Source organism: Neovison vison, chromosome 3, assembly GCF_020171115.1.
Source record: "Neovison vison isolate M4711 chromosome 3, ASM_NN_V1, whole genome shotgun sequence".
NCBI classification, from domain to species: Eukaryota; Metazoa; Chordata; class Mammalia; order Carnivora; family Mustelidae; genus Neogale; species Neogale vison.
Window position 1 is genome coordinate 144881980 of NC_058093.1, and position 12643 is coordinate 144894622.

The following is a 12643-nucleotide window of genomic DNA, read 5'->3' on the forward strand; positions in this document are numbered from 1 at the left end:
GTTATTTAAGAATCAATGCGGGGCACCTGGGTGGCTCAGTGGGTTAAGAATCAATGCTTTTTTGAAACAATAGTCACCTAAATTTAAGTTATTGCTGAGTCATTGTTATTGGAAAAATATTAAGCACTTCTGATAGAACTAGAATCTTTGGGGAGAAACTCATGAAAGTGTTTAAATAGCACTTTCTGTTAAAAGATTCTGCTTCTAGGTGAAAGAAATGATTTCCTTGAAGTAATTTTTACATTTACTACAAAGGAATGAGGCAAGTAATGAAAGGTCAGAACTTTCTGTAGCATAGTTTTACTTACCGTTTAAAAAGTCATTTTACTGTAGTATCTCAATATGCCCTTTCTGTGCTTAATAAATTAATTGATTGGAATAAATTAACCTTTTATGTGAGAGCTTACAATGAAGACAGTTGGAGATATCATGGGTTTTTATTAGCATGACTTAAATTTAACAGTTCACCATTTCTGATCAACTTAGTTTGAGTCCTACAGAGCAGTACAACTTGCGAACATTTTTAAAACCTTGTAAACTAGAATTTTTCAAATTTCTACTCATTTTTTTCCCTTTCCACCCAGAAAGACACCACATTTCAAGTCAGAAAGTAATGACTCTGGACTCTGCTGCACATTAGTGAGATTATATTGGTGCCATTTGCCTCGGAGAGTTAGGGATCTTGAGGACTCCCATTATAAATCTTTGACTCCAGGCCTTTATGACTTCCTCATAAAAGCTCCCATCAGTTTAAAACTTGGTATTCAGGATCTTTCATTAAGTTCCCAATCTCAATTCAAAGCCTGAATAATCAGAATATTTGATATCAAGTGCATAGTTCAGAAAGTCAAGTGGAAAGGACTCTTTTGATATAGTTGAACCTCATTAGTAGTAGTAATTTGTTCTATAAAGTTGCTGTAAACACTGAATTAAGGAATACTAAGTATAGCTTCTGGAGGCAATTCAATGTTAGGTTCCTGGGAGTCTCTGGTTACATTTTTATCAGTCAATGCATAACCTTGTTTCATGGGTGTTTCTGCTTAAAGACACTTTAATATAGAATGTACATTCATTAACATTGAACTTACAGTAAACAACATGACAGCTCATGCTTGAGTGACGCTTAATTAACATACACATTTTCTCCACAAGGTACATCACACGGCCTTTTGCACGTAGGAACACTGAGCAGCCCCTCATCACTACATATAAGGGCCACTTTAAACACTGATTCCCTCCACCAGAAAACTCACAAAAATAGGAACAATTGACACTAAATACACGGTAGAAAGGACACCTATTTATGCTGTGAGAACAGAAATAATAAGGCAGAGGTTCCCCTTGTTCCATTTCGGCTGAGTCTGTGACTACTGAGCTACTTAAATTTTTGGCTGCTCTGCACATGTCCACAGATGACCATAAAAGTTCTACAGGTACTGATTTTGGTGGCTAAAAATAAATTTTAGCAGTAGGTAAATTCACAAATACACAATCTGCAAGCAATGGCCATCAACCATGTATGTGGATGCATCAAAGACTGCTCCAATTTAGGAAAAAATTTAGAGCTCACAAAACTAGATCACTACCCTTAAGAGTTCTGAATGACAGTCTGAGTCCAGAAGAGGCCAGATAACACTTAGCACCTTTGGGGCTTCAGAGGGGGAGCTCCATGTAATTCAGAGATTTGCAAATATCCACCAGAACACGGAGATTATTTCATGAGATGATGGATATAACACACTGGCCACAGGCTCTGGCCCAGAGTTGGCCCTCAGTAGATATTATGTTGTTCAATAAATTCATTCTATGTGATCTTTCCAAATTAAAGAAAAATACACTGTCTTAATACATCTTTTCTTGGTGTTATCATAAATAGCTTGGATATCCATTGTTTGAGTCATCAAAGACCTAGATGTGTCTCATTAAAATTGATAAGGAAAGAAATAAATGTTTAAAAGTCACATGGGCATTCCATCCAGTTTTTATTTTCATGATGTTTGATTACCATAAAAGGTTTCATCCTTTTTCAAATAAATTCAGTAAAAACAAATATATATTTCATAATCCAATGGGCCCAAAGTCTTAGTAGTAATTGGAAAATTGGTTTCGTGAAATAATAATGTCTTTAATTTTTATAGTACTTGGGAGAGAACAGATCCAATGATTGCCTGGGGACTGGGCTTCTTTCCTACAATTGCAGTCTTCACTGATAACAGTTTTGTTATTAGAACACTTTGAGCTCAACATACATCTCAATAATTTTACAGGTCTTTGAATTCGAACAGAATTCCTATGGCATTGAATATTTCAAAGCATCTCCTGCTGAAATAAGATGCTATAGAGTCAATCAGCTGGAAGAAATTTCACAGATAATCTAGCCCAATGTTCCCTAAAATGAAATATTAATCAGCATTATGGGGTGGGGAGGAAGTTCCTTGGTCAATTTAGTTGAAAAACATATTTCTTTTCTAAAATCTCAGAATTTTGAACATGCTAATGTGAACTGTGGATTGCCAGGAGAGACAGGGCAGGGATGGTAAAGAGTATATCCAATTATTCTAGAAAAATATGTTTAAGACCCAGTTAGGTGCTGGGGACATGATGCTATGATCAAAACACTGGTGGACCTTAAGGGCACTAAGCTAATGAAATAAATCAGACAGAGAAAGATAAGTGCTCTTTATGACATCACTTGTATTTGGAATCTGAAAAAACTGAACTCATAGAAACAGAGAGTAAAATGGTGGCTAACGAGATGGGTTTGGGGGAAATGAGAAGGTATTGATCAAAGGGTATAAATTTCCAGTTACCAGAAGAATAAATTCTGGGGTTACAATGTACATCATGGTGATTACAGTTAATAATACTGTGCTGTATACTTGCAAGTTGCTCAGAGTGTAGATACTAAATTTTCTTACTACAACAAATAAACGGTAATTATGTAATGGGATGGGGTTGTCAGCTAAAGCTATGGTGGTGATTGTTTTTACATATAAAAGCCTATCAAATTAACACATTGTATACCTTAAACTTAGGCAATGTTATTTATCTATGATACCTCAGTAAAGCTGAGGGGCTTATGGGGACAGAATTCATTCAAGTATTCAAGACGGCAGAAAGGAAACTGTAAGAGGCACACATAGTTGTGATATAGCCGTAAGTCTGCCTAACTGGTTAGACCACAAAAGGAAAAAAAAATCAATATATATTAAGTGGCTTATCTCTTCTGTTCTTGAAACATGTACCTTGTCTGGATAATGTGACGGGAGTAGAATGTCAAGTTACGTCTCATCTGGGATCAACCCATAACTGTTAGAAGGGAGCTGTGAAAGCTCCTTTTCTGAGCTGTTTTTCTGGAAGAACAGAGAGGGAGCAATAGCCAGGCTATGGAACCATTAGGAAGTATTTATAGGGCCATGCTTATATTCTTTCCTAATACTTTACACATCATTATCTTCTTGTGTATTATGTGGTTTGAGAATAGTTTCCAAAGTAGAACACTGTGGCACGGCGGCAGAGTAGGAGAATCCTAGGTTTGTCTCATCTGAGGAATACACTAGTAAATATCAAATCAGAACACTGTGATTGCTCCCGCCCCCCACAGGCCTCTCAAAAAGAGGCATGATTGTTGACCTCATGGAGCTTACAACTTTCTGGAAAAGAGTAAACAAATCATGAAGTAAATACATATAAAATTACGACTATAATGGGTATTTTTAAAAAACAGTAGAGTTCAAAAGAAAGATGTAATATGAAACCATAATAGTCCTTGTAGGAGGAGGGAGGTCATAATGAAAGACCTCACTATAAAAGTAACATTTAGGCAGAATCATGGAGTACTCTAGGAGTTAGCGCCTGTTTCTTTACAGGGGAACTGAGAGCAGATCATGTGTCTGAAACACTGGGAGCCAAAGGGAGCTGGCACAAAATGAGGCTGGAAAAAGAAACAAGGGGGCGCCTGGGTGGCTCAGTGGGTTAAGCCGCTGCCTTCGGCTCAGGTCATGATCTCAGGGTCCTGGGATCGAGGCCCGCATCGGGCTCTCTGCTTGGCAGGGAGCCTGCTTCCTCCTCTCTCTCTGCCTGCCTCTCTGCCTGCTTGTGATCTCGCTCTGTCAAATAAATAAATAAAATCTTAAAAAAAAAAAAAAAAGAAAGAAAAAAGAAAAAGAAACAAGGGAGAGACCAGCCAAGAAGATGTTAACGTTCTCCAGGAGAGAGACAGTAATATAGCTTCCACTGAGGTGCTGGCCAGGCAGTCAAGCAAAGCAGACAGACACACAGCACAGTCTGAAAGTGGACGAACAAAGCAGACTGCAGGTGGCAGAGTTAAAAAAGGAAGCGTCAGATTCAGACTTGAGCCAGAGTCCTGTGTCTGAGGTGAGGGAGAGGGAGAAAGACCAGTGGGAGAAGAACAAGAGCTCAGTCTTGACTATGTTGGGGTCGAGATCTTATGCTACTTTATAAGGAGACAGCTAGAAGGTCTGTGTTCGGAATGTAAATTTGGGAGCTGGCACATAGAGGGGAGTAGATGAGGTCACCGATCAAGTGTAGAGTCAGTAGACATGCTTTTTCAAGACTGATACCTCTAGTGTTCAGGTACAAGAGGGGGAACTGGCAAAAGAGACATGAGTGGCCCAGCCAGGTTCCTAATCCTCATTTGACAAAGGACATTTTTTTTTTTTTCCTCAGAGTTTCTCATGGGACCTGTTTACCTTGAAACAACCTTTGGGGGATGACGATCTAGATCAGTGGTTTTTAACTGGGGAGATTTTGCTCCCCAAAGGGAAGTTTGGCAAAAAGTTTAGAGACATTTTTGGTTCTTACAACACGGTAGAGGGGAAATACTCCTGGCTTCTAGTGTGTAAAGGCCAGGAATCCTACGTTACCTAGGATGGGCCCCATGGCAAATACTTGTCCAGTCTCAAACAGCAATAGTTCTGAAGTTGAGAAACCCTGATTTAGCTTAACACCTTCTAGGTTCAGATGAAAAATTGAGATCCCAAAACTTTAAGTGACTTGATTCCTACAGTCTTAATTCCTGGCAGAGTCATTCTAGAAGGGGCGAGGGGTGGGAGGTGGGGGGAGCCAGGTGGTGGGTATTATGGAGGGCACGCAATGCATGGAGCACTGGGTGTGGTGCAAAAACAATGAATTCTGTTACGCTGAAAAGAAATAAAAAAATTTTTTTAAAAAAGTCATTCTAGAACCTGGGGCTTGGGATTAGTCTGGGATCCTTGGAATCATTTGCCATAGATAACGGTTGTTTGGTAGGTAGGCAGAGCCGCGTGTAAACTAGAGCTTGAGAACCTGGAAGACTCCAGTGACTTTCTATCAGGGAAACAACATAAAGTTTTATTTCTGGACCTTTCTCTTAACATTAAGTTGTCTGCTCAATATCTTATAATAGCTTGCCAATCTCAGAATGATCAATTCATGCAATATGGAAGAGCTTTAGTGCACACTTTATTTAGTTAAAATGTTATTAAGTTCTGAAAATAGTAAAACAAAATTTTTCAAAAGTAGGGAGAAAAGAATTATTTTTTTCTCCTAAGCACACAGAGTAAGTCATGTTTTAAGAGCACCTAATATGACTCTGAATATTTAAAAATTAATTAAAAATATCGACTTTTTAACAATATTTTACCAAAGCATCAATGCCTATCAAACTTAATTTGGTATCTAAAGGTTGAGATCAATATAGCAACCTATTTGGAGGAATCCTAGACCTCTTAGCTAAAATTACTAATTTAACAAATTACAGACAGAGCCACTGACGAAAAGAAATTGGTGATTTATCTTCCCCAATGAGAAAAGCAGGATTGAAGGGATTGTCACTGTTTTTCTTATTCATACAAATATAAACCACAAAATCACATTTTTAGAAGTTGAAGATTTTCCTGCTTTAAGAATTTGGACCATAAAATTGAATGCACCATAAAAGTAAAATACGAGCATATCAGTACATATTAGCTTTGATTCTACCTGCCATCAGCAAGAAATTTAGGATGCCTCTTCAGTTCCCTCAATTTAATTAAGGGCTTCCAACTACAAGAGTAAACATGAACTATAGCTTTGTTTTTCTTTACTTGAATTCCAAGAGTGCATTTTTAAAAGAGTGGCATTCTGTAAGAGAGCGTAAGTGATTAGTGAGGTCTAAATTTATTTGCAACTAGCTTGAGTATCCTGACAATAAGCCATTATTCTATTATAATTCTTTGAAGGATAAATTCCAGGAAGTGTAGGGAGAGACAGGAAAACTTAATAATAACGTCACTCTAAGAGGAGCTGTATGAAATTTTTCCTGGTTTTGCGGTTCAAAAACTCAGATTTTAAAATATTTTGTTGATGCAGACTCGGTTGGGTGGGGTCAGGGTTTTATCAGTCAAGGTTTCATTTGCACATTAATTTAGAAATTATACCCCCTTCTTAAGGCTTAAGACATTAGCAGAACTTTAATTAGGAAGGTAGGGTTTCTAAGATGCCTTAGCTGATTGGCTTGCAATAACCTAAGCTAAAGTTAAATTACATATTTACCATCATTTATGAGTTAGCCAAATAGAATGGGAAACAGATGAAGTTTGCCCTCCACTGCCCTTGTCTCTCAGAGGGTATCAATTCAGCTTAACTAGTCAAGTAGCTTGTAACAATTCGTTATTCCAGTAAGGGCTCCAGAAATGATTCAGGTGCTTTGTTCATCCCATTCAGTTAACAGGAAATACCTAAAACGTCATGAAGTGATGCCGAAAAGTGCGAAGGGGAGATGACAATAATCTATCTAAACTAGTTCAAAGTCACTGGCTGTCATTCCTCTATTTTATCTCCATGACTTTCTCTGGTGAGATAACATATATCAGACTCAATTTAACTGCAATTATCTTTCTCACGAGGAAGCGTCAATGGCAAAAAAAAAAAAAATGCAATGACATGCATTTCCCTTAATTACTGTCACTGCCATTCTCTTCATGTGAGGTCTGACTCCTCTGTAAAGTTCTTGTTGACTTACCTGTTTGTGTCTATCGTGGTGTGGGGTTTCTTTTCAGAAACCTCCCTTTAGTTTGAACATGAAGTTCAAATAGTTAATATCACACTTTGAAACTTGATCCAAGATGAGGACTGCTAGATTTAGTAATTAAGAATATAGGAGGCTCTGTTAAGTTTCAAGTATTTCTAGTTGCCTGTTCGTATGTACCTTGAGATGCATATATACACTGAGATAGGAACTCTTTGCAACATTTTCCTTTACTCATATTTAGAGGCAATTAGAAATGACTGAAATTTTCATGGACCTCCTGTATTTTGAGTTGCTAAATTTGGCAGTTTTATCCAAAATGAAAGCTCTTCAGGACGTACAGTTTAAGAGAACACACGGCTCTCTGTCTGAGGCTTGCACCGACTGCACCTTTGATACCCATGACCATGTCTTAGCAGAGAGTAGGAACTGTGAAGGGACAACCGTTTCTGCTCAGTTAACCATTCTGACTCTCTCCTAATTTCCTGGCACTCTGTCTCTTCAAAAAACACCATCTTATGCCAGTATAGATAGTTATGCCCTTAGCTATGGATGAATTCCAGTTTGAAACTCTCTATAGAACAGCATCTGAACATCAGCTCTGCAGGATAAAATGAAAGAAGATGATGTTAATTCCTGGCATGGACTCTAACCCTAGAACATCCCTATCTCAGGGCAAAACCCTCTACAATGTTGTTTTCCCACCCAATTTCAATAAGGACCTTCTCTACCCTCCCTCACATTTCTGGGATTTGTTTCACTTTCTTTCATCTTCCCGGGGTGTATTTCTCTGCCTTGTCCTGGGTAATTCTCCTTTGTTTGTCTCTCCTGTGGGGGTCTAGCTTTCAGTATATGGGTTTAGCTCATAGAGAGCTCCCTGGATGCAGTGAGGGCTTAGTAGCCATTCTTAACTGACTGCTTGAATGCGTGAAGTGTGTTTGGCATATTGTTGAGGCTTAAAATTTGAGGCAAAATAATGAGATGATAAAACCTGCATGCTTTTGGGAAGGGAGCCACCATTATCTAAACCTATTTAAAGAGCACGTCTTTGGTCTGTTTTCAGTCCCAACATATCCCTCTTCTCATCTTTTTGTTGTGAGCTCCCCAAAGTGTCCCTTGTGTGTATGAGAGTCTGGAAACTACCAGAGCCAGGTACTAGCTATACCGGGTGTCTAAACCTGAAATACCTATAGGAGACAATAGTGTTGCTTAATGAGGGAAAAGGATCTGTGTGCAAGACAATAGTGGTGAGGATTGTAGTACTCTGGAAGGAGCATCCCGGATATAACCTCAGATAGGTCTGATTGGAATATATTGAAGAAGCTTAAATGTAAGAAATTATACTTGTGTGGTCAAGTAAATGCATTATTACTGGAAGAGGGTATGTGTAGCAATTACAAAAGAAGAGGTAAGAGGTAAAAATATGTCCCTGAGTCCACCACCGGCCAGAGGAGGGGACACTGAGTCTTTATCTGGAGCATCTGGTCTACTCCACAGACACATATATCCTCTTTGGGAAAAATAGATGTATTAGGTTATCATAGCCCAGAATAGGAAATAATCATGTAACTCACCCCCTTATTCTAGCTTCTCACCCAGCAAGCAATTTTTAGATTGCAGTTTTGGCTTCCCATATGGTTTTTCTAATAGGAAACCACCCAAATGAATATTTATCTATTCAGTAATCAATTTCTCATGAAATCCTGCTAAAATGGTTATATACGTCTATTGTGTTATTTCCATAAAATAAAACAGTATACAGCAGTAAAGATAAATGAAAGAGAGGTATTTGTAAACATATGGATAAATCTTAAAAACAAAATTAAAGAGGAATACAAGTTGCAACAAATACATATAGTATGATGCCATTTCTATAAGGTGACAAATGTGTATAAAATAGAACATTTAGGAGAGTGGTTACCTCAATGAGGAATGGAGGACATGGTGGCAAGCATGTGATAAGTCAGACATGTATCAATTGTAAGAGATCTCAATTGTAAGTTGACTATTTAATATCTTAATCTCGTTGATGGATACACAGTGTTCATATTTGTATTTTTAATATATGGAATATATTTATAGTAAGCCATACCAAACAATAGCAACTGGAACAATTTTATAAAATCCTATAAAAGGAATTTAGTGTTTATGTATCAGTCCCTTGGGAGTTTGGCTAGTATTATTCCATTCTCCCATAGTTTCCATTTCAGCAAAACTGAGGACAAGGTCCTAGAAGACAGCTCCAACACCAACAAGCTGCTTCTGTGCAGTTAAGAGAGTACCTCTGTCTGCTCAAATCCAAAGCATGTGAATGATCCATTAGAGCGAACGGAAGTAATTTTTTTTAAAGATTTTATTTATTTATTTGACAGACAGAGATAACAAGTAGGCAGAGAGAGGAGGAAGCAGGCTCCCTGCTGAGCGGAGAGCCCAATGTGAAGCTTGATCCCAGGACCCTGGGATCATGACCTGAGCTGAAGGCAGAGGCTTTAACCCACTGAGCCACCCAGGCACCCAGAAATGTTTAATCTTGACAGTGCAAAGAAAAATTAGCAATAAGGTGCCAGAGGATTCTGGAGAGTAAACTCTCTAGGCAAAAGGTTCCAGTGACTTCATTTTAGGAAGCTGATGGGTTTATTTCAAACTACCTTAGATATCACCTTTCTCTAATAATATTAAATTTTTGGAAACATTTTAAGTACATGTAACACTTTAAAATCTAAATATTAAATTGTTAACAACCCCTCATCACTTACAAAAGTGATTTTTCTAAGCTTTTCTAACTGATTCTGTTTTGTACACTTGTTGACTCTCACTGGCACTGTCTGCTGGCAAGATACGCTACAGGTTTGCTAATAATTTCACATTTCTATTATCCCCACTAAAACCTTAGGACTGGGGCTCTGAACACTTTCAGTAGTTGAAAAAAAATCGCCTCAGACACTCTAGAATTAACCATTTAATTAATATAACTAATCCAATAGAACCTAATTGATAGACTTACCATTGAGAGTGCTTCTATCAATCAAATTAGTATCAACTGGCCAATAACTTCCATCTCCATGACGACCTGTTTGTTGGGAAAACACAAGAATGTTAGGGATACAGAGCGTGAAAGCACTGTGAGAGAAAACAGACAGAAATAATAAATATTTTAAAACACACAAACAATTGAGCAAGGTGTTTTGGCCACCACAGAGAAAGGCTCAGAATATTAATTCCCGTACACTTTGTGAGAAAATATTATTTTCTGTGTGTGACAAAAATCTGTCATGAATAGAGACTCTTTTAAACAAGCTAAATTCAATTCCTCTCTGAAATGTCGTCTGCCCTCTTTTTTTTTTTTTTTTTCCCCCAACCTTCTTGGAAAAAGTGTCCCCAGTTTTCCTGGTCATCTCAGAACAGAAAGGGTGCCGGTCATGACCCCTAGAGAGGTAGAGCCCCCCCCCAAGCCTTTCATTCTGTAAGAGGTCCATCCATCTTATGTGACTTTGTGGCAAATTAGCATTATTACTCTACAGCACATTTTGTCTCATAAATGGGTTTTTGAGCAGTCCTTGTGGTATGTGCCAAACAGGTGTCTGGGAATGAGATATTAGATAGGGAGTAAAGAATGGGGTTACGGCACCACACACATACCTATTCTGAATATTTCTTACAAACACAGCAAGGAAGGAAGAAGGCTTCTTTAGTATCACATTACTGGAAACACTGCTTTCCAGTAGGTGTGCAACAGTTGTAAAAGCAGTCTTTAAGAGCACTGAGCCAGGAAATAACCAGAATTGTACCATGATCCAAATTTAATTAATGGTGATTCACCACAGGTAATACCTTTTTCTATTGGCACATTTGTAGACCTATAATTATTTTGTTAGATTTTGAATTCTAGAATATCTGTTAGACTGACAATTATAGGAACACAATTGGGAGTTGAATTTATATGCAAACACATACAAGAATACAGCTAATATTCCATTTATTCACTTTGGAGAGTTCTCTCCGCAAGCAGTTACTACCAGTGTGATGAGGTAGAGGGAGCCAACTGAGGCAGTCAGCCACAATAACACAGGTTGTTTGCTCACATGCATAGATTTTCTTCTTCTTCTTCTTCTTCTTTTTTTTTTTTTTTTTTGAGATTTTCATTTATTTTAGAGAGAGAGAGAGCCCAAGTGGGAGGGGTAGAGGGAAAGAGAATCTCAAGCAGATTCCCCCACTGAGTGCAGAGCCCAATGTGGGGCTTCATGCAGGGATCACTGGGTGGGGGGGGAGGGGCTCCATCCCAGAACTCAGGGATCATGACCTGAGCCAAAGGCAGACGCTTAACTGACTGAGCCCCCTAGGTGTCCTTATTTTTCTTCCTCTTTAAGGCTTTCAAGTCCTGCTTTTGTGACATTGTTTGGCATCCCAAACACTCCTCTCGCTAACACTTTCCCAAGATGTCATTTTATTTGCAAAACTGTTGTGAGTGAACAACTTAAATCTTGTTAACAGACCATTCGTTCAGAATTCTAGAAATTATTCTCATAGCAAGCCAGAGCTGAAGTTAGGATGTCAAGCTTCCAACAAGCAATGCATGCATTAATCTAATCATATCATCTTCTGTTTTCAGCATAAATTGATAAATTTAAAATCTGCTGGCCAGTGAATGAGGGTTTATAAAGCAGGTATTAGGATGGAGGCTCCCCATGGAAAAAGGCAGGAGAGAAGCAAATGAAATAAGCAGCAAATGTGAACATTTTGGTGGACCTACTAAACTGTGGACAAGCCTTTTCCCAGATACCTTACTTGTGTGACTCTGACACATTTGGGGTTTCAATGAACAGAGAATAAGCTTTGCCCACGGGACACTGTAAGATCAATGCTGGAAGAAATGAAGTGAGACAGAAGTTCTGTATGAATATTAAGATAGCTTTTCTCACATCTGAAAGTAGTTAGATTGCAAAGCAGTCAGCCAAAAGAGATGCTAACAGTCCCATCACTTAGGCCAGTAAAGCAATAAATGATTCCTGGTGGGAGTAATCCTGTATTGGCTGGAAATTAGGTAAATAGTCTGTGGAGGATTTTCCTTTTCCTCTAGCATCCTGACAAATGTCTTTTTAATGAAGTTTCTCCATCTCCCAGCTAGTTTGTGGGAAGATGCAAAAACAAGCCCACAAGCACATCCATATATTACCCAGACATAAAGCTCTATGAGTAGGGCTCCCCCTGGATTTAGTGAGGCTATTGATTACACTGTGAATTTCAATAGGTAGGAGAAAATCAGATGTCGTATGGTTAGAGCTCTATGCCAGATAAAGGAATTCTGGAAATGCTTTCTACAGAAGAGAGGGCAGCTTAAAACTTGGACATTCTACCCACACAATCTAGTGTATTGACATTGCTTAACTTTTTGTTGGTTATAATTAGATTGATACTACAAAAGAAAATTAAGTAACTCTTAACAAACCCAACAGAAAGTACTTTAAAGAAACTTGATATCATCAGCAAGCAAGATTGGATTTATGGTAATTTAGAGTCCCTGCACCACTTCAGTAAGGAAACACATTTCTGGGATATTGGCGAGTCTGGGGATCTCTTCATCTAAGGATGCGAGAATAAAATTTTAACTTGGTGTCCTGGTACGTTTCTATTCTC

At 38.3% G+C, this 12643-nt stretch overlaps 1 protein-coding gene across 1 annotated transcript in view; it reads right to left on the reverse strand.

Moving 5' to 3' along the window:
- DCC (DCC netrin 1 receptor) overlaps positions 1–12643 on the reverse strand; it is a 1152813-nt gene that overhangs the window by 72802 nt on the left and 1067368 nt on the right. The window contains exon 22 of the mRNA XM_044242950.1: positions 10014–10079. Coding sequence (XP_044098885.1) covers positions 10014–10079 — 66 coding nt within the window. The remainder of the gene's footprint in view (positions 1–10013; positions 10080–12643) is intronic.